We start from the raw sequence: 23923 nt of genomic DNA on the forward strand, positions 1-23923 counted from the left end.
CTGTCAAAAATGTGTTTGAGGGCCTCTACAGAGATACTTTGTAACGATGTGCAGTTTGTCTTTGATCAAAGGCATTTATATCCCCAGCATAAAATACCCCCAGACCATCGACAGTGCGCACACTGTGGACGCATTGTCGATGGTTTAGGTGGGCTCCACAGCCCTACGCTTCAACTAAGGAAGCGGAAACGCACTGGCTCTGCTAAAAGTGTGATGGTCACTACCACTGGCGCTGGACTACGGAAAGTTCGATGTGTTTGCATGGGAAGAAATCGGAAGTGATAAATGTCGAGTGTCGTTGTTGTCGCTTGGGCACGACGAAGGTGAGTCCGTACGAGCGATCTTGTCTTAAATTCCAGCCGTGAACACCACATCATAATTGACGGCACGCTACAACTGTATTCGCCACCGCTTACCTTTGCCTCAGCTAATGAGTAGACCATCTCAAAGCTATCATGCTCCTCGTCAATCTTGATCTTCAACAGGGACAACAGTTCTGTTAGTATGTCCAACTGAACTACGACAAGCACAACGGCACCCCAATGTGGTGTATGGAAACTCATATTTTGTGTGGACCACCTGGTCTGGCCCAGTTGGATACATCGTATCTAATTAGCGTACGCACTAAAGCGAAGAACTGAGCAAGCGACCGGACTCGGCGAGGCCAAGACTCAGCGAGCTGCAGAACTCAGTGAGCGTATACCATTTGCGAGCTATTCCAAGTGGGAGTGGATAAATCAGGGATCGGAGTGAAGGGTCGGCGGAGATCCATAACGACCCAACTCGGCGAGGATCAATTAGGAAGCTGAGCGAAGAGTCGCAGGGAGATCTAGAACGACTCCATGTCACTGGGTATTTGAATAGGATCGATAGGAGACCAAAGGGGAGAGCCCGAAAGGACTCCCTGAAGACACAGAGATAACAAAACAGAGCAGAATCTTCTAAGTCCAAGAACAGCGTATATTTTCCGGTAAGTCCCTGCGTGGGCTGGATTATGTCTGCCGTCATTCCCCAAGAGGCATAGCTGTAGGGGAATCGACTGGTAGCGCCAAGAGATCAAGGTCGGCTCGGGGTGGGCACTTCTCGCTACCAGCGAAGACAAACCTCGTCGAATCGACGAGTCGGTGGGTCTGCACAACCCAGGACACCGCAATCTTCTAGCTGAGCGTACTCTGCGCTCGGTGACCTGTAAAAGCGCTAGCGCGCCGACGCCCATCCTTTGATGGAAGTCACAGGGTTTGAAGAACGGAAGCTACCCCGCTCAGGCGAGCTTCTGGAGTTTTGATTGGTACTCAGCGAAAACAGAGCCTCGACTGGACCCGGCTGGGCTGAACCGCAAAGGAAACCAAGGAACCACAGAACTCTGCGCAAGCCCAACAACGCCGACCTGACTCGGCGAATTGTTGTGTTGTTACGTGGAAGCCGCACTAACGACGTTTTCTGTGGATTACAATACCACACAAAAGCTAAAAGTTTACCACAAGCTGCCCCGTCGAAAGTGGGCGAGAAGCGTGATGAGCCTTCGGACCGATTGGGATGAAGTTGCCTTCTCCGATGAGAAGAAAAACAATCTTGACTGTCGGGACGGGCTACAGTACTACTTGCATGACCTACGATGCAAAATATCGTTCAGCCGCCAAAATGGCGGGGAATCCGGCATGGTCGGTGGCGGATTTCCTCGATAGGCAAGACTAAGTTGGAGTTTCTGGTGGCGCCCAAAACTCGTTCAACTACCAGGAAACACTGACTAACTATTTACTACCTTATGATGAAGCATTTCATGGTGGAAGCTACACATTCCAGCACGACAATGCAAGTATACATGCTTCCAAGAGCACCAGAACCTTCCTCAAGAGCTGTGAAGTGGACGTTCTCTACTGACCAGGTAAGAAGGCGAGCGATTAGGAAATCCACAGAGTAGCTTAAACCCTTAGAGCATCTCCACCGGTTGGTCTTAATGACAGTTTTATCTTAAAAGTAACGCCGTTGAGACTCGACCCAGACTTATGGCTCCCACCGGCAGGTCCTATTGCAGGTTTTAACTTCACCAGGACCTATAGGATGACACTTGAGACTTAAAATAAGCCTCGGATTTCAAGCGATTTGACTTGCTTTCATTAAAGTCAGTAAACGCAAAGAAAACGACGAACACTTGTTCTCTTCAACCATGGGCAAAGGGCGAGAATGGAGTGAAAGCGAGACCATCCAGCTCTGCTGATCGTGGCTAAAGATCTCGGAGGACGCTGTTCGAGGAGCTGGGCAGAAGTGGAAGACCTTCTCTAGTCGGTTGTATAATCATTGGTTGGAGCAGAACAAGAGCGCCAATGACGCGGAGGAACGCTCGGAGACCGCAGTAATTGGCCGCTGGAAGAAGATGCAACCAGAGGTGACGAAGTTCTGCGATGTGTACAGCAAACTGAAGAGCAGGGAGCGCTCCGGATGGAGTGAAGAGATGTACCTGGACGCCGCGATACAAGTCTACGCTGACCGCTACAAGCAGCCGTTTGAGTTCCTCGCCGCGTGGAAAGAGCTGAAGGACATGCCCAAGTGGACCAGCAAGCTCACGAGCGAGGTCAGCGCAAGGGCTAAACGAAAAGCTGGTGAAGATGGTGATATGGCCAGACCGGAGGGCCGTAAAGCAGCAAAGAAGAAGCAACCAATTTGTTTTGAGAGGTCTACCATCGGAGATGCAGCTCACCTTCGATTCGTCACAGCAGCGTTTTGAGCACGATAGACTCCCCCATGCGTATCAGCTCGTCAAGTTGATCCGCAGAAGCACCGTACACTAGCATGCGCAGTGCACAGGTCACCTTCTGCTCCGGGAGGAACCCAAGCCGCCCAGTGACACCAGGGCGCTGAACGAAGTAGTCGCACTCCTCATCGTTGACTAAGACGTCCACAATGGTCTCAAATAGGCTGCGTCTCATGCGAAAGCGCCGGCGGAAGTCCTCTGAGCATGTTCAGCGACGTACATTCATAGCAGAACACGGGCAAGCTGTAAGTTTGAATGTATACAACAGAAGCAGCACGCACGTACGCTCGTCGTAAGTCGGGTTGTCCCCGAAGTAATCGTTCATCACGCGCTCTCCCCAGAGCTCTTTCTCACGTTTCTTGCTCGATTGTTTCCCTGGGACAGAGCCTCCGGGCTTGGCCTTAGCTTCAGTGGCGTCGTCGCTGGCTAGGTAGGCGAGGTAGTACTCCTTGTCCGAGTCGCCGAAGTCGCCGAAGATCGACGCGCTGCCCCACTCCATCATTGATATGAAGGGGGAGTGGGATTGTATGCGATTGGCTAGCCTTAGTTAAAACTCGGCGTTATTTCCTCCCGGTGGGAGCACACACCCTTGATACAGACTTATCTTAAATTTCCAGGACTTAAGCGCCCGGTTAAGACTTCGGATAAGTCCAACCGGTGGAGATGCTCTTAGAACCATGCGCAGACTGCACCGCTACGTACTTATGACCAGTTTCAGAGTGATGGTCACTGCTGGATTTCCTCATCTCGGAATCGCCTGCAAAAAAAAAAGTATCCTGGATAGCTAAAAGGTTAAATACGTAGTTTACGTTGTCCATAAAAGACGTATTTAGCGGCGAAAACCCGGTCGCTACGTATTTTTGGCTCTGCGCTGTATAAGAATAATTGGCTCAGAAAACATTATTCTTCTTATCTGAAAATACCTAATAAAAATAGTATTTGCACAAAATAGTAGTGAAGCAATTATAGAAAGTAACATCTCATTAGATTTCCCATGACACCTCGAGTGCTGGCATTGAGACAAACCTCTCCACATATTCGATTTATGCACTCGAAACTACACAACCGACTGAGTGCTGATCTGTTGAACTCGCGACCTCGACACCTTATCTGTGGTCGAGAAGACAGAGCGAGAGACAGCAAGGAAGCGTGGCGACCTGACAAGGGACGAGATCTGGCGAATGGAACGCTACGGGTTACATAGTGAAAAACTGCCAGACAAAGATATCACGACGAGCCTCACACCGACAGGGAGGATAGGAGAAGGAAGCGTGTATTTGTTTGAGAAGAGAGAGATCAGCTCAAAACATCTTTCGAGTGCTTACTTGCCTTCCTACATGGCCATGTTTGCAAGTTGGTGTACCAATGCACCTCACCTCAACAGTGGCCTTGACCACGTCGGAAATGAAACCAGCGAAGATGAAGGCAGGCGTGATGATACACCAACACCAGCTATCACGATAGACAGCGATTGACTGTGAAGTCTATCAAAGACGGCTTTGTTGCATGGAGTTCGCGGGGTAGCTTTTGGGAGTAAGACAAATTTCTATTCTCATATCTTCTTATAACCTTGAGACGATTTTGATATGGGCCATACCCACACTCAGAATAACTCCCTCAGAAATTCCGACTGATTTAATTATAAATCGGTTGGGCATGGCCGCCAATAAATAGTCTTCAAATCTGTGAATTAACATCTCGCCCCTATTTATAACGGTATAGTCGGAGGTTGTGCTTCTTAATAGACCAACATCGACACATAATATGCGGAGCGCAATACAGATTTGGACACAAAGATAGGATGGATACAAATCAAGGACATGCACGGTTTATTAAGTTGGGGTCTATACAAAACGTTTGATTCAATTGCTGAGATATGCAACGTGCCAGACTCACCCATAATTAAACGCGAAATGGAGTCCATGGAGGACGGAGCGATCGCTCGTTTACGAGTTTGGCGGGTGAGGGATGATTGTACGCAGAGTGGTAACTTAGAAGGCGAGGAGGGGGATCAGTTGGTCAAGGAAGTCAACGTGATTGTTCGAGACCGGCGAAATGCATATTCTAACGCCCTTAAATCAAAGGTGCTGGATGATACCAACGCTGGCCTGAGCGTCACCGAAGCTGCCACGCTCAATGGTATCGAGTCAAGGACTGTGGTGCTTGCATGGGTAACGAAGGAGGCTAGTATTAGATATGCATGCGATAACAAGAAGCGATCTAAGTGCAGCGTAGGTGGTCAAGGTAGACTAAACTCGTTCCCTCACTGTGACGAGGTTGTGCAGTGGATCAAAGAGACGCGACGCGACGATTTTGCATTGAAAACGTCCTACGTGTTGGACTTCTTGAAGGTAGACTACGCCGACTTCACTACAGGTTATCTTGCGAAGAACAAGGAGGAGAGCTTAGGCCGGATGATTCAACGGATCATACACCAGCGGGGTTTTTCGTTCCGGTGGCCGCCTAAATCTATCTTGTCTACGCAAAACCTTAAGGATGAACAACGCATGTTCGCTAGCGGGGTCGGCACCAAGGTTAAAGACACGTACAAGAGGTCATGAATTTTCAATCCCGACGAGACGGTCGTCTACTACGACAACACCTCCATACGCATTTATTAGTGAGCGGGGTGCGAAGAGGGGGGGGGGGGTCAAGATCAAGGGTCGAACTCGTTCCGAACAAGCAAGCGTGCTGCTGATTGTGTCAGCTACAGGACGGAATCTCCGCCCCGTCATCATTTTCAAGGGGGAGCCTGGGGGAAGCGTCGAGGAGGAAGTCAAAGGTATTTTGAACAAGGTCGTGACCGCCTTCCAGAAGAACGGCTGGATGAACGCTCGGGTGTGGCTGGACACCTTCGCAGAGGAGACTTGGGGCGACTTCATCAGTGACGCATCACCCAGACCGCTAGCGCTCTACGTTGACAACCTCAAGTGCCACGTGAGTGCTGCAGCCCAGGAAGCATTTGCGACTTGGGGCACGGAGGTAGTGCCGTTGCCGAAGAACACCACCTTGGTGCTTCAGCCCTTGGATATCTGGGTGACGGGACCGTTGAAGCAGAAACTTCGGGCCGTCACACAGTCCTACTAGTTCGAAGCTATCCGTACCAGCGGCCATGTCCCCCACCAGGAGCGTCTGCTCAAGCTCCAGCGCTTGTCGGCGCCAAAAAGCGAAAGCGCTTAGTCGAGCGCGTTGTCACTGTGTGGGATTCGGTGAGTTAAAGCTGTATAAAGATAGCGCGGGTAAAAGCTGGCTTTTAATAGACGACCAAATTGGGCGGGGGGTGTTAACAGGTGCACCTACTGCCTTGGAACCCTGGCACCAAGGTCACCACATGGGTGTTTAACTTTACGGTCAATAGGGGGTTGAATCCTCGTCACCCGAATAAAATTAAGGTCGCTAACTGGTTGAGCCCCAGAGCGACATTTTATGACTCCGAATGAGCAGAATATTGAGCCTACCAATTTTTTAAATAGCGCGCTCGGATTGGCTAAATTTAATAATGGCTGCAGATGTCACTCATTTGTGTTCACATCTGTTTGATACAATAGAAAAACCTCGCGCGTCATATCTGTGTCCAAATCTGTAACAAGAGTCGGCATACGATTTACAAAAAACACAAGTTATTCTCCAATTACAAAAGTTAATGTCCAATTCCAGCTGGAACACCACATCATGACGAGTTCCGGAAGATAAAAAAACGCAAGGTTTTAATAACACAGCACAGTAATCGCTACTATCGCTTTCGATTTGAATGAGTCTGGTGAACATCTTCTTGGTACTGTAAGTAGCAATGTCTACAAAAAGGTGGCGAGGTGGGCAAACATATTGAGTAAGATATCAGAAGATCATCTTCCTGAAAGCTCCTTGTAACTCTAGCTTGCCCTGTCAACTTGGTGTCTGGTGCAGGTTCTCGACTACTGATGGTCCACCGCTGCGTTGCCTCACGCAACCACTTAATTACTGCTTCTGCTCCATCTGTGAATGTCGTACCTGCAGTTGGGTTTAGGAGCTTCTCGTGTCGATGTGTATTAATAGCCAGAAACCCGTCTGCTGCCCCTGAGCTTTCCAGACGGCTTTCCCCCGATGGAGGGACGAGCTCTAGATTTGCCATCTCATAGCACGACCCCTCCAAACAATTATTGGTCACGTAACGTATTTTAATACCGTCGAGGCAACGTCCAACGTCCAGTAGAACCGCCGTCTCAGCCACGAGCCTTTTGAGTATTTTGTTTATTTATTAATATCCCACACGTTTTCTCAACAACACCTTCGGATTCAACGGAAAAAATAATAATCCGAGTAGACGTAGTTGAACCTCCATTGAAACAGGTTACACACAAGCAAACATGTTCTACGCACAAGACTCAATGATGAAGCCTCCGCAGCAGCGGCCCTCTCTTTGATCCGTTCTCTAAAAGTCATAGCGAGACTTGATCTTCTCCAGAATACTACGCACCAACCACCCGTCACCGTCGGTGAGCGTGAGGCTCTCATCCATCACACAGGCGGGGTAGCCGCTGGGCTTGTTTTCGGCCACATACATCTCCGGCAAGCCGAATCCGTGACCCATCTCGTGCAGTAGAACCACCATTTCCTCGTTGTCCATGGCGCCCAGCATGTCGTTCACTTCAACGCGTTGGCCCCAGTCGCCACCCGTGCCAATGGCGCCGTCTCCAGGCTTCGTCGACGGCCACAGCGACATGTCGAACGGCTTGCCCTTGCACGCACTTGTATCCGCACTAGCAGCCTGGCCTTTGTGCTTGTAGCATTCGTCGGGGCATTGGGGACTGCCTTCGGCGTCCAGAATACCCTCGTAGATCGTGCCCAGGGAGTCGTCGCTCCAGTCCATGATGGACTTGTCGCGCACTGCGAAGCCCACGACGGTGATGTCAATCTTCTCGATCGGCCAGCAATTGTACCCAACCAGCCATCGGTTCCACAGGTTGATCTGCTTTTCGATCATGGCCTGGAACTTGGATGCCACCGACTTGGTCAGCTTCAGGTCGTTGTCCCACCGGACGCAGTAGCTGAGCGAGCCGTTGTTGGTCACGAGCTGGTCGAAGATGAGGTTCTTGAACTGCGGGACGTATTCCTCCATCGTGTTCTTCCAGACCCAGTCCACATCCTCGCGGGTGAGGTCCGCGTTCGGGTCACCAATGACGCATTTGCCAGTGGCTGAGGTGATGTCTCCAAACGTGGCATGGACGCCCGATGATGTGGTGGATGGAACAGCCCCGGTCGATTCGCTGGACGAACCTTGTGTTGGGGATGAGCTTCCTTGGGCTACCTCGTTCGACTCGAACGATCCCTCAGTTGCGCTTTGGGCAGCGTTCGAGCTGTCTTCGCTCGTCTGGGTTGCTTCATAGGATCCGGATTGCGTTGCTGATGCTTCGGTTGAGCTCTGTGTCTGGAACGAACTTCCGTCGGTCGCCTGGCTAGCTCCAAACGAATCAGTCTGGGTAGGTGTGGGGTCTTCCAAAATCGGCGCTTCGGTGACGTCGGGTGCTGATGTAGACACAGGAGAAGGAGTGCTCGTAGACTTGGAGTAGAAACACTTGGCTGCCGAGGTGACAGAGGTGCTCGCTGCAAGTGCCAAAAGTGCGACGATCAGTACCGCTGGTGCTGAGATACGGGAAGTTCGGCGTGTCTGCATGGCGAAGAAATCGGAAGTGATACGTTTGAGGCGCGTGCAGTATATTCTACTCGCCAGAAGTCGTTGGACCAAAAGGTAATCATCGGCTTTAGTGATTCACAGCCCTAAAACCTAGAGCGACAGTTAAATATAGGGTGCAAAGTTGGGTCTAAATTTCAAAAGCGAGTTCAAAATCGGCTGAATCGCTGTTTGCAAACCCATTCGTGAGGTTTCAGATTTGCTGGTTGCTCTTGAGGTGCACTTCTGGGGGCAATACACATGGGTATACAGGCGAAAGGGCAAATATAGTAAAAACACATCCACAGATATTGTAACCAGGTGCTCAAATCATTCAAGCCAACATGCATTTACAGAGGTAGTCCGTCCTCACTTCTTGCCACGCTCGCTTGGTTTGGAATGAAAATATAATATTGCACAAGTTAACGATATACACTTGATAAGGAGCTGGCGTCGCGAATATGGTGAGCCCACCTCAAACTTGGTGTTGTTGTCGGCTCTGTGTTTGTCCATGACGATCGTAACGGTGCCATGAGCAATCATCAGACACGCAGCTACAAGATCTCGGGCCCGCTTCCCCCTAAAAAGCCCTCCTTCCTTCGATATGGTCATGACCTCGTAACACCGTACGACAAAGCCCTTCTGACCTGGGGTCAGCTCTCGCACCTTGGTGTTTGACCCGGACATGTTTCTAGCGAAGTAAAAGTTGTAATGCACGCACAACGCACTAAGGAACAGTGTTGTGGTCGTCTTAATCTGATCGGATAAAAACTCGAAGAGTTATTGCCATTTGTGTGGCATGTTATTAAATTTTGGTCCAATCTTTACTGACGAGTACAATAGCGCTGAATGTAATGCAAAATAAACGTGTGATCGGTAAGGACCTCTACCTAGATACTCTGCAACGATGTGCTGTTCGCCTTTAATACATGTATTCATATTAAAAATACACTGGTACACTGTATAATAATGCGCCTGCAAGCCTTTTACGCTTCAACGAAGGAAGCCAAACGCGTTGGTTTTGCACAAAGTAAGCGACAATAACCACCGAACGTCAGTGGTGAGGTGCAGGCGTTGTATGCTCGATGTGCACACTGTACATATTTCAGCTGTTTTCGAGCGGGGACTTATTAATAATTAGTCTGATAGTCCAGCGTTCTGTCACAGTTACATACGAGCAGAAAAAACACAAGTTGATAGTCCAGCCGCTGGACTCCAGCGTTCAGTCGCATACCGATACGGACAGAAAAGCACAAGTCAGTATTCCCGAGAGAGCGATACCTCGTGAAGGTCAAAACTTGGACGCTCTTACTTCCGAGTCGGAAGTTCCGACTGGTGATTCTTCATTTCCTGTCGGCCCCTCACAACTTGTGTAAGTTACAAGCCAGCTACGACAAGGTATGCTCTGGAGAACTTAGGGATTCACGAAGGTCCTCGATCTCTGATGACCCACCCTCGCTGATGCTTCGTGCTACATGATGCTATGCACCGGCATTCGTTGCTGCTATTTCTCCATCTGTGAGGTTCGTCGAGGTGCCTGTAGGCAGAAAAATATCGAGGTCGGCAGAAAAATGTATGTTGTCCCCTGGCTGCCGCTGATGTCGTGAGAGGCCTTCATATGACACGATTTCTGGTGAACAATTCTCCTTCGAGCGAAAACCGAGTGCAATTAATGGCCTAAGTGGCGTGTACATGCAACTCGGAATGGATACGTGCTTTTCGACTCATCCGTCGTGTCGCTGGCTATCAAGGCAAGTACGTTTGACGCACTTGTAGCGTTGACCGCGCCGAGCTTTCGAGCCTTGAGGGCTTTTCCTGTATCTATCGTCATCGAGGTGGAATCATTGAGTCGAAAACCCATCCGGAAGTTGGGATTGTTAACGCTCTCTGTATTTGTGCGCGTTGTGGAATACGCTGTTGATGCAATCGTGGAACGCTGTCGCCACGATCCATCATTAAAGCTGTAGTCAAATCATCATCGACTTACTATCGACGAACTAGCGCTCGAGTTCAGCGTTTTATTCTTTCGTGGGCACCAGTGCAAAACTGTAGAGCCATCGACGTTGTGACTCTGATCACCTTGAACTGTTATTGCGATTTCATTTTTCGTCGCTTGCCCAACAGAAGCACAATCCATGTCGATCGAAATACAGCTGCGCAAGGTTGTCGTCCTGCTATGATAATGCTCTCAAGCCAAGTTTGTGGACCTCTATCGAGATGTTAACTTCAAGCACAGACTCAAGATTGCACGGTGGTCTTCGTTCCGACAGCCGGCTAGATGGAATGAACGCCAGCATCTCGTCTTTTATGGTACTGGATGAAAAGCGAGTTCACCGCGGAAATCCAGCAGACCCCCCCCCCTCAGTCAAAACACGATAGTCGGCGATCTGCTGACGGATGAAAGTAAGGTTAGTTTCGGCACCTCGAAGTCGAGCTAACCTGTTTTTATATAATATATCCGCGTTCATCTTCATTAAACATCGACTGCCGCGAGCATAAGCCTGATAAAAGAAAAACATGCCCCTCCGCTCCAGTAGGTTTACCAACGATGCCAACCACCCAGAGAGATTGGAATGAATTTAGAAAAATGTTCATAAATTGCCGAGCCACTAGCCCCGAAGATAACGCAAGATGATGCTTCCAGTCCGAATTCGACCTAATATATCGTCGGGTGCTACGAGCACACCTGCACACTTTGAGTTTTCTCCTGATACCAACACTTCAGTCCGCAACAATAACTCTGGCATGGCGTGCTTTTCAGCCATACAGTGGCCGGTTGCTTTTATTGCAATTATCACCATGATGGTTGCTGTCTCCACTAGAGCTGGCTACGTGGAGCTCTACAAGGAAGCCAACTTCAAAACCAAGCTCCTGAGGGTCGATAATGTGCTGGTCGATGTCTGCTACAACTTTATTTGTGACAAGCTGGACGACACCATCACGTCCGCTCTGTGGCATGGCCTTCCTGAGAAGGGCAGTCTGTTCGAAGGTGGAGATGCCGTCATTTCTTTCATCACCGACAAAGATTGCTCAGGAGGAGAAGTACGACGCTGGGCAATTAAAACGCAGAGCAGTACTGTGACCAATTTCCCAGCCAACTTCAGACTGGACGGTATCGGGAGTGCCATCTCGTCTTTCAAAGTGTGGAATACAGGGACCGACGGAGGCTTGCTAAATATTTGTGCTGCGTCCGAGAGCACTGTTGTTTCGAACACTACCAGCAACGAGTTGGGTGAAATGGTCGGCTCCAAATCCAACGACACAGTTGATAGTAAATGACACAGGCATTAGGCTAGCACGAGATACAGCGAATGTCCTTGACAAATCGACTTTGCCTATCGAATCGATGCTCTTACAACTTCAAGAAAGACACAAAGACTTATCATCTATCTGGTGAATCAATATCTTCTGTTCTCAATTGTTGGTGGTGGTTGATCTAGCCAGAATATAATGACAAACCCCACCAAGTCGGCTGTACAAGCGATACTTCTCGACGCAGTGAGGTGACACAAAATAATACTGTAGTACTTAGAAGTACACCATTTCATCTTGTATAGCTCCAAAAGTCTTTTTAAACTTCTTATAAGGATTTGACGGTCTTACCACAGAATTACTTCCATTATGCCCCCACTGTACACGTTGTGAAGGGCGTTCTAAATTGTTTCCAGCCTGTTTTTTTTAGGGTGCAGACTTTTTCAAACAATAGATAGTTCCACAGTAACATACAGAGTGCCACTAGTGCGTAAATCAAATCACTCCCTCCAGAAATCTCTCTGGATTTTACGATACCAGCGTGATCCGAGGCGACAACACAGCGTCGATATATCAAGGGAAATAACTACGACCTCTGTCACACATCCTCTGATCTAACGAAGAGAACTCAATACTGCTCGTACTTTTGATTTTTCTTTGTAGGCAGCATCTCAAACAACAACATAAACAACTTCCGAATGACATCGCTCCAGATTCAAATCGCTATCGTCACCATTGCGAACTTATTCCTCGCGATCAATGCAGGATACGTGGACCTCTTTCGGGATGCAGACTACAAACACAAGCTTGCGAGACAAGATTACGTCGAAGTTGATTCCTGCTACACCTTTGCCTGCGAGAAGCTGGATGATACCATCACATCCGCTAAGTGGAGCGGCCTCTCCGAGACAACCTACCATGGAGAAGAGGCCATGATCGCATTCTATACTGAAAGGGGCTGCCAAGGACACGATATTTGGTGGCGCGTCAAAACGCAGAGCGACGACGATCTCTACTTTCCATCCAACTTTCGACTGGACGGTATCAACGACGCCATCTCTTCATTCATGATCTGGGATACGAAGAAGATATATGACAACTGGCTGATCTGCACCACCGAATCTGGAATAGTGAACGGTACAAACACAGCAAACAGCAGTACGCTTGGAAGTGATAGCACCGACAATGTTTTCCTCAACAGTACTGCAGGTTATCTGTGAGGCTCGAGCACGAGACAGTTATACGTGTCAACAACAATTTCAGTTCTTAGTTTTGTTCTCCTAACGACGACTTCTTCGATTGCTCACACGAACATGTCGATTGGAATTATCCGCTGACGCCGCTTTCACAGAAACATGTAGGCATGACGGCTGAGTAGAAATTCAAATTTGTTTTAGAGTTTGTACAGAGTCTGACCCCGACAACCACACCGCGGCTAACAATAAGCGGGGGAAGGCTGCGTTTAAGAGTATCGCCTTATTGCAAACACAAAGCCATAACAAAACTTACGAATCACGAACAAACCAAACGTTTTCAGTTTGTTACTGCAACCATTCCAGTTATACTACGTAGTATTTTATAGCAATACCTATTCGGACGCAATCTTTACAGTGCCGTTCGTTACCATTTCGACGCCGTCAGCCACCAGTGATTCAGCAGCGAATGATCTGAACGAAAAAACTTCATTGACGTTGACAAGATCATCACGTTCTGCAGAGAGCTCCGTTGGCAATGCCTCACCCAAGTCCTGTAGCCGTAAAAACTTCCTTTGCAGTTTTTCTTGGTAAAGAAAGTCAGAAATGACGGACCTGCATGACCAGAGGATTTCTCCGGCCAACCACCCCAATCAGCCGAAGAGGCTACATTTTTGAAGTCCTTGCACAGAAAGTTGTAGCAGTTTTGCATCTCAACCCGCGAATGTCAAGAGGGGCCTTAAATTGGTGTTCCGATAGAGCGCTATTTCTCTATCCGCTTCAGCAGCGAATGTGCCGAGCAGCAAAGCGAAGAGAAAAAGGAGGGGGATAATCATGTTCGCGTCAGTGTTGGCTCGGTAATTGGCAGAATTTCAGTGGTAGCTTGAAACAGGCTTTCACTTTCGTCAGTGACGCAGAGCTTTGTCATTCGAGATGAATTGATTTTTTTTAATCTTCAAATCAATTTGCAAAACGCTACTTCGCCTGCGACTTGTCATGCTCTTCGTGATGATACCAACAACGTTCGGCTGATTCCCCCCCCCCCCACAAGCGTGGGGGGGGGCAGGAACACATAAACCCAGAAGTTGCAGATGACGCAAAAAATTGAAGTCTGCAGCCGTTCGAGATATGTCTGCATTTGTGGAGCAATGAGTGTTGCTGCCTTCAGCCGTTGCCTTACGCTAATTACCCCGCACATTGTTGCCGCTTCTAACTGGCTTGGTCTTTACCGAGATGCTCCTTCCAGTGAGTTTGTCCAAAGTATTCGAGATATCAAAATGCAGAGTTGTTACAACCTGATGTCTCAAGGTGTGTTTCATCGGCCACATAGTTCGGTTCGGCAACCAAGATATTCGATGACGGGCTTCCAAGAATCATGTTTTCATGGGCAAAGACTGCAAAGGTACTTCGCATGGGTACGCGGCCAGCGATGATGCATATCCGTCGGACTTTTCAGGAGCTGGAATGGATAACAAAATCACGTTGCTGATCGTGTACGACAAAAGGAACTGGGTTGACAGCAACCGAACCATAACGCTCTGCAAAAGAAGCGCAGAGCGAACGACGCCCGACGTGGCGGTCCACAAATACAATACCACAACGCAAGCTATGATTTTCGATCGGTTAGCAGCAATAGGTGACCACAAACGAAAGCTTACTCTCTCGTACTTGACAAATTTTATAGCTGGATTTGCGAAGTGGTTGAATCTGCCACTTTCCAGAGCTGTGATCCAGAATCAAAGTACAGACCCCCCTATCAATACGAGAATGTATCGTATATCGTTCGCGATGGTCCTGGTCCTGCTCAGCGTTATGTTAACTGCCATAGCTGTGTATGTGGACCTCTACCGAGACGTCGACGTTCAGAACAGACTCCGGAGAGTCGAGAACATTATCCCAGACCGATGCCTCAATCTAGCATACGGCGATAAGATCACACACTCTCTGTCGGAAGCCCGTCCCACTTGGCCGCCAAGATTGAGTCCATCATATCCTTCTACACCACGAACGGTTGTTCGGCTGACACGCACCACTGGTATCGGACCCGCTTTCCATCCCACTTCAAACTAGATGGAATCAACGATGTAACGTTTGCTGGATCGAAGCATGACTCCAGTGTAGCGGATATCATCACAGCGAATAAATTCCACTCGTGGTACGAGCGTATGCACTCCATATTTTCTGACACATTCAATTTCTCGAGCTTAGAGCACCCGCATATACAGCAAAAAAGTTCACGAAATCGGTGATACTTTACCGACTCAACAATTTTCACATAACCAGAAAACAGAGCTGACCAGCGCGGGCGGGCGGGGATACACAGCCTTACTCCCATCTCATTCTCCAATTCATCAACTATTCGCAACATCTCGGGAAAACGTCAACTCAGTCGCAATGTCCGTGCTGTTTTTCCTGTTCTCGGTTACCCTGACTTTCGCTTGTACGGCTGCGTCTGAGTTCTCGGGAACCATCAACTTGTACCGGGACACCAACCGCCGACACCTTCTTGCCTTGTTTGCGTTCTCAAAGTCGAACCGATGCTTCAACCTGGCTTGCGGGGCTTACAATGACGCAGTATCGTCGGTCAAGTGGTCAGGGCTTCCGACAAAAGCTACGTATAGCGGCGGATCCAGTGCCAAGGTGGTATTTTACGTGAACACTGGCTGCTCTGGTACCAGTAAAAGGTTTTCGACTTCGGCAGGCGGAGTGAGTTCGTTTGTAGACTACGGAATCAATGATGCCATTTCCTCTTTCATGGTGCTCGAGACCTCGACGAAAACTGAGAACGGCGTTACCAGTGTGTGCTCATATGAATCGACAGCTCTCAGCAGCCTCAACACAACTGCCCCGGGCGATTCGCACGCCTAAAACGTCACTTTGTCACAGAGTAGCAACTCCTACTAAACGAACTTAATACGCTGGCCGATCCTCGACTGTGTCGTGTATTTTACCAATCTTACTAGTGTCATTCGATCACAGGATTCCTACTTGTTCTTCAACCACCTGTATACTATCTGGACGTGGATAGAACTACGACACCGCGAAGCAGTTGATAGGTCTTGCTTGGCCTACTTCACATTAACAAATTGATCACACAGCACCATGGGCAATAACTTGCTTTGCGCATTAATAACTGCTCTGCTGCTTCAATCCGGGAACGGGGCAACCTACAGTATTGATGCGACGACTGCAGACGAATCCGCCCGGAGCGGCTCGGCTTGGACTGGGCAGCTAAAGCTGTACAAGAATGTTAACTATGAGTCATTGCTGATCACGCTCACTTTCAACACGGCGAACTTATGCTTCAATCTCGCCTGCGGTGACATCGACGACCAAGTATCCTCGGCTTCGTGGAAAGGGCTTCCACTCAAAGCCTACTTCAAGGGCGGCACAACTTCGCTACTCATGTTCTACCAAGGAATCGATTGCACGGGCGTAAGCCAGGGATGGCCGACATCGTACGAACATACGCCAGATTTTGGCGCTGTAGGGATAAATGATGCGGCGGCGTCTTTCATGTTCCTGGAGAGTTACACCGGGGCGGAAAATGGAGTTAAAAGTATCTGCGACTACAAAATCACTACCAGCTCGTAGCAGACTTTACACAGTAATGTTTAGGTTGAGATGTGATAATACGACAACAGCTATGCAAACCATGATTGCTGCTGTCAATCCCTACAGCAGAAGCACAACAATTGCTTGAAACAACTTAAAGTTAATGTGTATTGACCACTTACCAAAGTTGGCACTCCAGAAGTTAAACAAACAGCGACCACATCGACGAGTTAGCCAGTACTCAAGTAGACGGCGTACGTGTAACCACCATAGAAATGGAGTCGGTCTCTGACACTGATCCGCCCACTACATTTGCACCCGTCCACATGCAAATATAGGCGGATCCGTTGTCGATTTCATCCGCCTCCGACTTCACCTTGAACGCCGAAATGTTGCCTTTGACTTTCTGGACGTCGAAGTCTCGAATGCCACCGAAGTGGGGGAGTGTAATGGCCGTCGAGTAACCCTTGCAGTCAAAGTCTTCATAAAAGACAATGTAGGCCTTGCCATCAATTCCTGTCGTCGGGAGCCCCTCCCACTTGGCAGACTCAATCTTGTTGTCGAGGGCGGTACAGTCGACGTTGTAGCATTGGTTCGGAAACGTGAAATTCACAGTCAGTAGTGGGTCGTTGTAGTAGGTGCTGGAATACAGCTTGATGGTGCCGTCGAAAGTGTTCACAGTGTCGGTGACAGCAGCGCAAGCACTAAACAATGCTGAGAAAGCGAAAACCCAAACAATGAAGACACGACGGCATAACATTGTGAGGCTGGTTGACGAGTGCGAAACCAAGAGAAAAACGAGATATGAAAGCAATTGCCATGAGCATGTCCAGACATAGTGTCGGACATGTTGCTAAGTCAGTATGCCAAGCTCTTCAATATATCAGTGCTGGAAAGTCGCGCATGTTGAGGTCTAGAATAACGTAGAAGGCAGACACAAGTTGTATTGCTTGAGATGTACGACTTGCTCTAGCGTTAGGGCTTCTCGTTCTAAATCTCCGGATGAGAATCACCACCTTTGGTGGTAGACATCGAAGAACCCGCCACCTTTTCCAGATACAACTGATGGCCGCAATATGAACGCATAGTTTCGTGGTAGTTTTTAGATCTCATCATCCAAGGATTGCTCGTGGGTTTTGGTTATCCATGTGTGCGAGATACTTTGCCACCTAGTTCGCTTGGACGAACAGTATGAAAAACAATTCCTGGATGGTATTCTCCTGTAGTACTTCGAACGATCGACGTTATTGCTCATTTTCACATACTCACTTTTGAAAACTCCCAATGATCGACAAATCCTCGTGTTTTGGCATCCATGAGTTTTATTCGGACATTGCTCGTTGCTGTGACCATCACCTTCACGCTCGCCACTTCTCTCGTTCAGGCTTGAGAAGGTGTTGTCATGCTGTACGAAAAGACTCACTTCAACGGGCAGAGCTATCCATGGTTCATCGACACCGCGCAGAAGTGCTACGAGCTGACGTGCTTCAACAACAAAACTTCATCCGCAAGGTGGGAAGGGCTACCCAAGAAGGGGAATTTCAACGGCAAAGCCCACATCGCTTTCTACAAAAACCGCGGATGCACGGCCACCGCCTTGAGTGGACAACCGAGGACAAGAACTATTCCTCTCGACTTTGCAATGGATAAGTTGGACAACGATGTCTCTTCGTTCATGGTTTGGGTCCACGATGACAAGGTGAAGCACGGCATCGAGAGTCCTTGCAAGTGAGATACCGGCGATAAATTGCGTGCTTTATATTTTCTAAAACTTTCGCCAATACACTGTGGTTTAAAATTCTACACATAATTATGCTTTATGTTTTTTTCTATCCGTTCGAAGCTGAATACCATATCACGATAATTATCCATAGGATTCGCCAAGAACTGTATTTTGATTTCCCTTGATGACTCCAGCACTAGTGGATTGACACCATTCGCTACTGATTCTTAGCTCTTGAGTTACCCTCCCACTTTCACTTTTATCCCGCACTAGCTGCCTCCCGCCAGACTCCTGACACCCAAGCATGCGCATTCCAGCGGTGATGTGTATCGTCGTCACTATTTTACTCCTGACCTTTCTCGCCAACTCAGTTTCTGCGTGGAATGCCACTGTGACGTTCTACAAAAATGCGGAATTTGAAGGATCAGCGTATGCGTGGGGAATCACAGAGACCCAACTGTGCTACAACCTATCTTGCTTCGACAACAAAGCATCGTCGGTAAAGTGGACAGGCTTACCCGAAACCGGAAGCTTTGACGGCAAGTCACGCATCGCCTTCTTCACAGGCAAAGACTGCACTGGGGACCACCGAGACTGGCCAACGGATGGAGTGATCAATGGAAAGAAGGACAATTACCCGATGGACTTTACGCTGGACGGCATCGACGACTCGGTTTCTTCGTTTGTAGTTTGGGAGGATAACAAGAAACTAACCAACGGCAAGGAAACACCTTGTCCCTGGGCGACAACCTAAAGCCTGGTTCACACGTCGTAGTGAGTAGTATGGTAATTTGGGATCACCAGGTAGCAGTTCAAGTTAATGCATCATTTTCTGTATGGCTCATGCAATCCCTGAAATCTCTTGATTTTTCTAGATACAAGGGTATTGGAGTAGAATAGCATTTTCTGATTTTGTTTGCTCGACAATATATCTGCATGGTAGCTGTCAACTTTAACGGAACCAAACCAAATACCCTTCGGATATATCGAAGAGCCAGTGGATCTACAGCCTTGCTTGGCACAACAAGGTTTCGCCCGGTCAGGCTCGCATCGCGTTTTTTACAGGCAAAGAATGCACGGGCGACAACCGGGATTGGCTGACGGACGGAGTTATCAACGACAACGAAGGCAACTATCCCAAGGACTTCGCACTGGATGGGATCAACGACGCTATCTCATCGTTTATGGTCTGGGAAACCAGGAAGAAGGCAAGAAATGGCCAAGATTCGCCATGCGCGTGGGGCACAAACTAAAGCTAGCACGAAATGCAACACTTTTCTGTGCGAACATCTTCTATTTCATTATTAAGCTCAGCCAGCAGCTCGGGGTGGTGGTGGATGGATACCATAAAATTGCAGTATCTCCAGAAATGCTGAATTCTAGACCCCAGATTACCCGAGTACATTGTTCTTGATCCGAACCTCCCTTGATCCAAACGTAATTCCATCATCTATGGTCAAGAGTCTTGACTCAAGACCGTAGCGGTGATATCATTTTGTATCTAGTGCATGGTTTGCTTCAGTTCGCGTTTCCAAGTGCAGGGAAACAATGCTGCCTGTCAAAGTTACATCGTTGATTCTACTGGGGATTTGGGTATTCATGCAGGCAGAAGCTACCGACTTGTGGCTGTATGATCACAACGACTACGACAAAGGCAAAACGTTCAAGCGGTTCAATTTCGGGACGTCCCAGCGCTGCTACAACATCGTCGACTGCTTCGACAATAAAGCCTCGTCGGCTTCTTGGATCAATACGCCTAAAGAAACGTGGTTCGTCTTCTACGATGGAGAAGGATGTAGCGGAACGCAATACGTATCGACAGCGACACCTTCAGGTCAGATGAAATTTGCTTCCGCCGGACTCGACAACAAGCTCTCCTCGTTCATGCTCTGGGAGTACTCCATTTATCCTCTAAAGGGGATCGTCGACATCTGCAGCGAAGACGCGATCCTCCTCTCCATCAACAATACCGACAACTCGAATGCAGTGGAATGCAGCAGCAGTGGGGGGAACAGTACTGTCGGCTTCTTGTAGAAGAAACAACTTGTGTTTCCGAGACATGTTCGTAGTATCGCACTACACCACAACAGGAAAATTGTATTCTCTGTGATGTATCGGTAAATGCTGGTAATATAAACGGGAACTAGCCAGCTCCACTACGGATGGATGGTATTGCAGCGCAGCTCGAAGTCTTTGAATCACAATGTCATTTGTCAAAACAAAGCCGAACGAGCCAAATAGCCCTGATGAAGGCGCTGTTAATCATCTCTCTTTCCGTCTCTGGTGCACAAGCCATGACACTGACTCTCTTCAGAGGAACTGAAGACACTCCCCGTAAATTCAGCATCGACGAGGTGACCCAGCGGTGCTACTCCATCAATACCTGCTTTAGCGGACCAAACACGCCTGCAACGTGGCACGGAGTTAAAAGCCACACTAAAGTCGTCTTCTACAGCAACGAAGGCTATCAACCGCATCAAGCCATCGGATCTGGTACACCGGACGGAGCTCTTTACTTTTCCGACGCGAAATTTACCCGAAGCGTTGGAGCGTTCATGATTTAGGAAACCGGACAATACGCGACCAGTGGGCTAGAGAACGCATGCCACCTGGATGAGCAGGCCATATTCAACACCACTAAGCGAGTTGTCGATTAAAGCGTAGTATCATTAACAGCTCTTTTAATCCCAGTTTGAAGATTTCCGACTCCTGCAGTATTACTGGTTAACCTTCTTCGTCCAGGTTCCTAGCATCCATCGTAAAACAATTCTACCAAAACTCAATCGCTGCTGGTTTCGTAGGGTGCATCTGTATCAACCCACGCATTCAAGCTCCTGCCTCGATACAAATGCGACCGATGTAAGAGATCGAAGACGCGCCATGTACAAGGAGGAACCAGATTCAGGAGCCAAACTAATCAACAACGCTACCCCCAAACGCTAAGAACTGTTCGATTCTGACACAGGCGCACAGTTTTCATAGCATAGAATCTAGCAGCCAACCCAGAGGCAGTGATCACTACCAGCTCAACGATTGATTCTGGGTACTCAGCCGTAGGTGAACAATCCGCAATCCAGGGGATCCCTAGCTGATTTCCTGGTCTGATATGTATTTCGCTCAACTTCTTATACCTATTCATTGGATTATCCGTTCTTTTCCTCTTCGCCACAAAGAGGGAATCAACTACCAGGAGCTTTACACCACCTAGATACGTATGCTATAACCACTAATTCCACATGTCGGCTGAATGTTTGAATGGCAACCAGGCCGAAATCAGCTCCAATGGTGCATGTTTCTCTATGGGCATCTTCGGTGATTAACACTCGATAGCTAATCCTACAACCCGTTCTGGTTCTCATTTTCTGACTTTCCCTTACAGCAATGAATCAGCCCATGAAGATTTCCCTCGCGGTTGTCTTCCTTGTACTCACAACCGTGCCAGTAATTACTGCGAAGATGCACGTTTGGGTCTACGCTGGACTTTACGTAGGCGCTGATCGGTGGTCGATGAAGTTTTCAACAACTCAAAAGTGCTACACCTTCACCTCCTGCTTCGATTCGGACGCAGAAACAGTGGGCGCAGACTGGGAGGGCATTGATACACTTGCAATCGTCTTTTACGAGAAGGAGCAGTGTCAAGGCACTAAACTGATCAGCCACACTATTCCAAAAGGACAGGTGATGTTTACATTCGACAAGGGGGCAAAGTCGTTTATGGTGTGGGATCAAGGGATGTACGCAACGAACGGCATCGAGCACGAATGTGAAGAGCGAGCGGCGCTGAACACCACCAACTCGACGGGTTCTTCTGGGAGCTTGGATGTCGGTGAAGATATCGTCCTGCCTTAATTTTTGTGCACGTGTCATGTCTACTGCTTTCAAAGTACTTCGTAGTAGTGGTAGCTCTAATTTAAACGGCTCCAGTAACCGGGTCGATAGCGGAAATGCAGAAGGGACTGCCTACTAACTGCTGCGAGGTTGCTACTTCATGTAAGGCTGAACTGCAAATGTAAGGCTGAATTCATCCTGATTTGTATGCCGCCAAGGGGGAGGGATAACGAATTGGTTTCATCTGCGTTTTATGATTTTAGTTGTTGAGGCGACTGCGTAATAGAGCAAGCTTTCAGCAGAAGATAGCATCAGAATGCCTGTAGATTGCATACTTTCGGTCACGCGACTATGTAGTGGTTTGAGCCCCCAAGGGTTCCGTATGTAGGCAGCTATAGCAATTCACGTCCTACGTCTTACACTGCTCATTTAGCCGCGTCACACAAATGACTCCACTCCACTCAGCAACTGTCTTCGCGAGCGCACTTCTTGTTCTGTTAGCACTTCATGCTAGACTTGCACACTCATTCGCTGGCCAGCTTCAGTTCTATTCGGGAGTCTACTACGACGACCTAATCGCCACGAAAAACATTTCGGAGAGCAACCACTGCTACCAACTTGACTGTAACAACCGAATTGGCTCGGTTAGATGGGATGAATTGCCTGAATCTGGGCTACTCGGCAAGACGTACATCTCGTTCTACGCCTATTTGAAACGCGAAGGATCCCATGAGTCTTCATAGCTGCCACACAACGGAGGGATCCGCGAATTCCAACTCAAGACGGTGGTAGGCACCAATTCGGCTTTTATGGTGCGAATTGATTCCCGGAAGGTGAAGAATGGATACAGCAGTGTCTGCGATGGGTAAGACAAGGAGGAGGCCATTATTATCGAACAAGTGGAGAGCTACCATGCACACGTTTTTGGTATTTCATCTCCTTTGTCTAGATAATATCAATACATTTATACTCGAGACAAAGCCACAAGTGAGTTTTGACCTTGATTTCAATAACGCAATGGCAAAGCGAAATAACTCTGATGCCACAAGCACCCATTGATATGTCAGTGAGTACCCATAGAAACTATTCAGATTCCAGCTTATATCTTGTGGTAAGCCCACGGATGGTCCGATCTGTATCGAATACCACACACACACACACACACACAAGATATACAGTTACAGCTTAAATTTTTGCAACCACCTCGTATCGGTAGGTAGTATCGTGCTGTTCAATCTTCAATCCGTCTAGCTAGGACTTGAATTGAATCACTTATCAATTGTCTGCCTGGTGAAGATAACGCAAAATGAACTTTTGCAACGGGGCTGCAGTTCTGCTCTACTTCTCTGCACTCTATGCTGCTCAGTCGGTCACAGCATGGTCTGGAACCGTGACATTTTACAACAACGTGTGGCACGACGACAGCGGCGGCAAGTACTCATATCACATTGACGATTCGCAGCAGTGCATCAATCTCAGTTGCTACAACGACCGCGCTACATCGGCCAAGTGGAGCGACATCGTCAAGTGGGGCGCTTTCGACGGCAAGTCTCGCATCGCCTTCTACACAGACAAGGACTGTACCGGGACCGTACGCGACTGGGACATCGAGCACCCGGATGGGTACCCAGGCAACTTCTTCCTGGACGGCATCGACAACGATATCTCGTCGTTCATGATCTGGCAATTCAGCAAAGACAAAAAGGGGACTACGCTACCATGCCCTTGGGATTTCCAGTGTTGTCTCGGGTAGGTGGAAAGCTGGAATAGCATTTCGAGAGGTTGTGAGCATCGTACAGTCCATCATTCTGGACCACGCTTGAGCTGATACTAAACTACCAGACATGTAGTGTAGACATCAAAGCATTCCAAATTGCTTTTCTCGTGTGGTTGGCCATCAAAGTGAGGTGCATGTTAGCAATATCTCCCATGCGGTACATACATGTATTATTTGTCAGTTCCAGCGAGTG

At 48.5% G+C, this 23923-nt stretch overlaps 7 protein-coding genes across 7 annotated transcripts; 5 read left to right on the forward strand and 2 right to left on the reverse strand.

Annotated features, from left to right (window-relative positions):
• Window positions 1–4665: 4665 nt before the first annotated feature.
• On the forward strand, window positions 4666–5313 carry KRP23_5186 (uncharacterized protein; the record flags this gene model as incomplete). Its single annotated transcript, XM_067890228.1, has 1 exon — window positions 4666–5313. The coding sequence occupies one exon, from the start codon at window positions 4666–4668 to the stop codon at window positions 5311–5313; it is 648 nt and encodes a 215-aa protein (XP_067746791.1).
• A 1850-nt stretch (window positions 5314–7163) lies between these two features.
• Window positions 7164–8405, reverse strand: KRP23_5187 (uncharacterized protein; the record flags this gene model as incomplete). Its single annotated transcript, XM_067890229.1, has 1 exon — window positions 7164–8405. The coding sequence occupies one exon, from the start codon at window positions 8403–8405 to the stop codon at window positions 7164–7166; it is 1242 nt and encodes a 413-aa protein (XP_067746792.1).
• A 2796-nt stretch (window positions 8406–11201) lies between these two features.
• Window positions 11202–11681, forward strand: KRP23_5188 (uncharacterized protein; the record flags this gene model as incomplete). The annotated part of the gene is made up of 1 exon (XM_067890230.1): window positions 11202–11681. One exon carries the CDS (start codon window positions 11202–11204, stop codon window positions 11679–11681), a length of 480 nt encoding a protein of 159 aa, XP_067746793.1.
• A 4962-nt stretch (window positions 11682–16643) lies between these two features.
• KRP23_5189 (uncharacterized protein) lies at window positions 16644–17162 on the reverse strand (the record flags this gene model as incomplete). The annotated part of the gene is made up of 1 exon (XM_067890231.1): window positions 16644–17162. The coding sequence occupies one exon, from the start codon at window positions 17160–17162 to the stop codon at window positions 16644–16646; it is 519 nt and encodes a 172-aa protein (XP_067746794.1).
• Window positions 17163–18429: 1267 nt separating this feature from the next.
• KRP23_5190 (uncharacterized protein) lies at window positions 18430–18879 on the forward strand (the record flags this gene model as incomplete). The annotated part of the gene is made up of 1 exon (XM_067890232.1): window positions 18430–18879. One exon carries the CDS (start codon window positions 18430–18432, stop codon window positions 18877–18879), a length of 450 nt encoding a protein of 149 aa, XP_067746795.1.
• Window positions 18880–19673: 794 nt separating this feature from the next.
• On the forward strand, window positions 19674–20159 carry KRP23_5191 (uncharacterized protein; the record flags this gene model as incomplete). Its single annotated transcript, XM_067890234.1, has 1 exon — window positions 19674–20159. One exon carries the CDS (start codon window positions 19674–19676, stop codon window positions 20157–20159), a length of 486 nt encoding a protein of 161 aa, XP_067746796.1.
• A 3100-nt stretch (window positions 20160–23259) lies between these two features.
• KRP23_5192 (uncharacterized protein) lies at window positions 23260–23706 on the forward strand (the record flags this gene model as incomplete). The annotated part of the gene is made up of 1 exon (XM_067890235.1): window positions 23260–23706. One exon carries the CDS (start codon window positions 23260–23262, stop codon window positions 23704–23706), a length of 447 nt encoding a protein of 148 aa, XP_067746797.1.
• Between the last annotated feature and the right edge of the window lie 217 nt (window positions 23707–23923).

Source organism: Phytophthora ramorum (assembly GCF_020800215.1).
Source record: "Phytophthora ramorum isolate Pr-102 chromosome Unknown Phyram_PR-102_s0004, whole genome shotgun sequence".
In the NCBI taxonomy this organism is placed as follows: Eukaryota; Oomycota; class Peronosporomycetes; order Peronosporales; family Peronosporaceae; genus Phytophthora; species Phytophthora ramorum.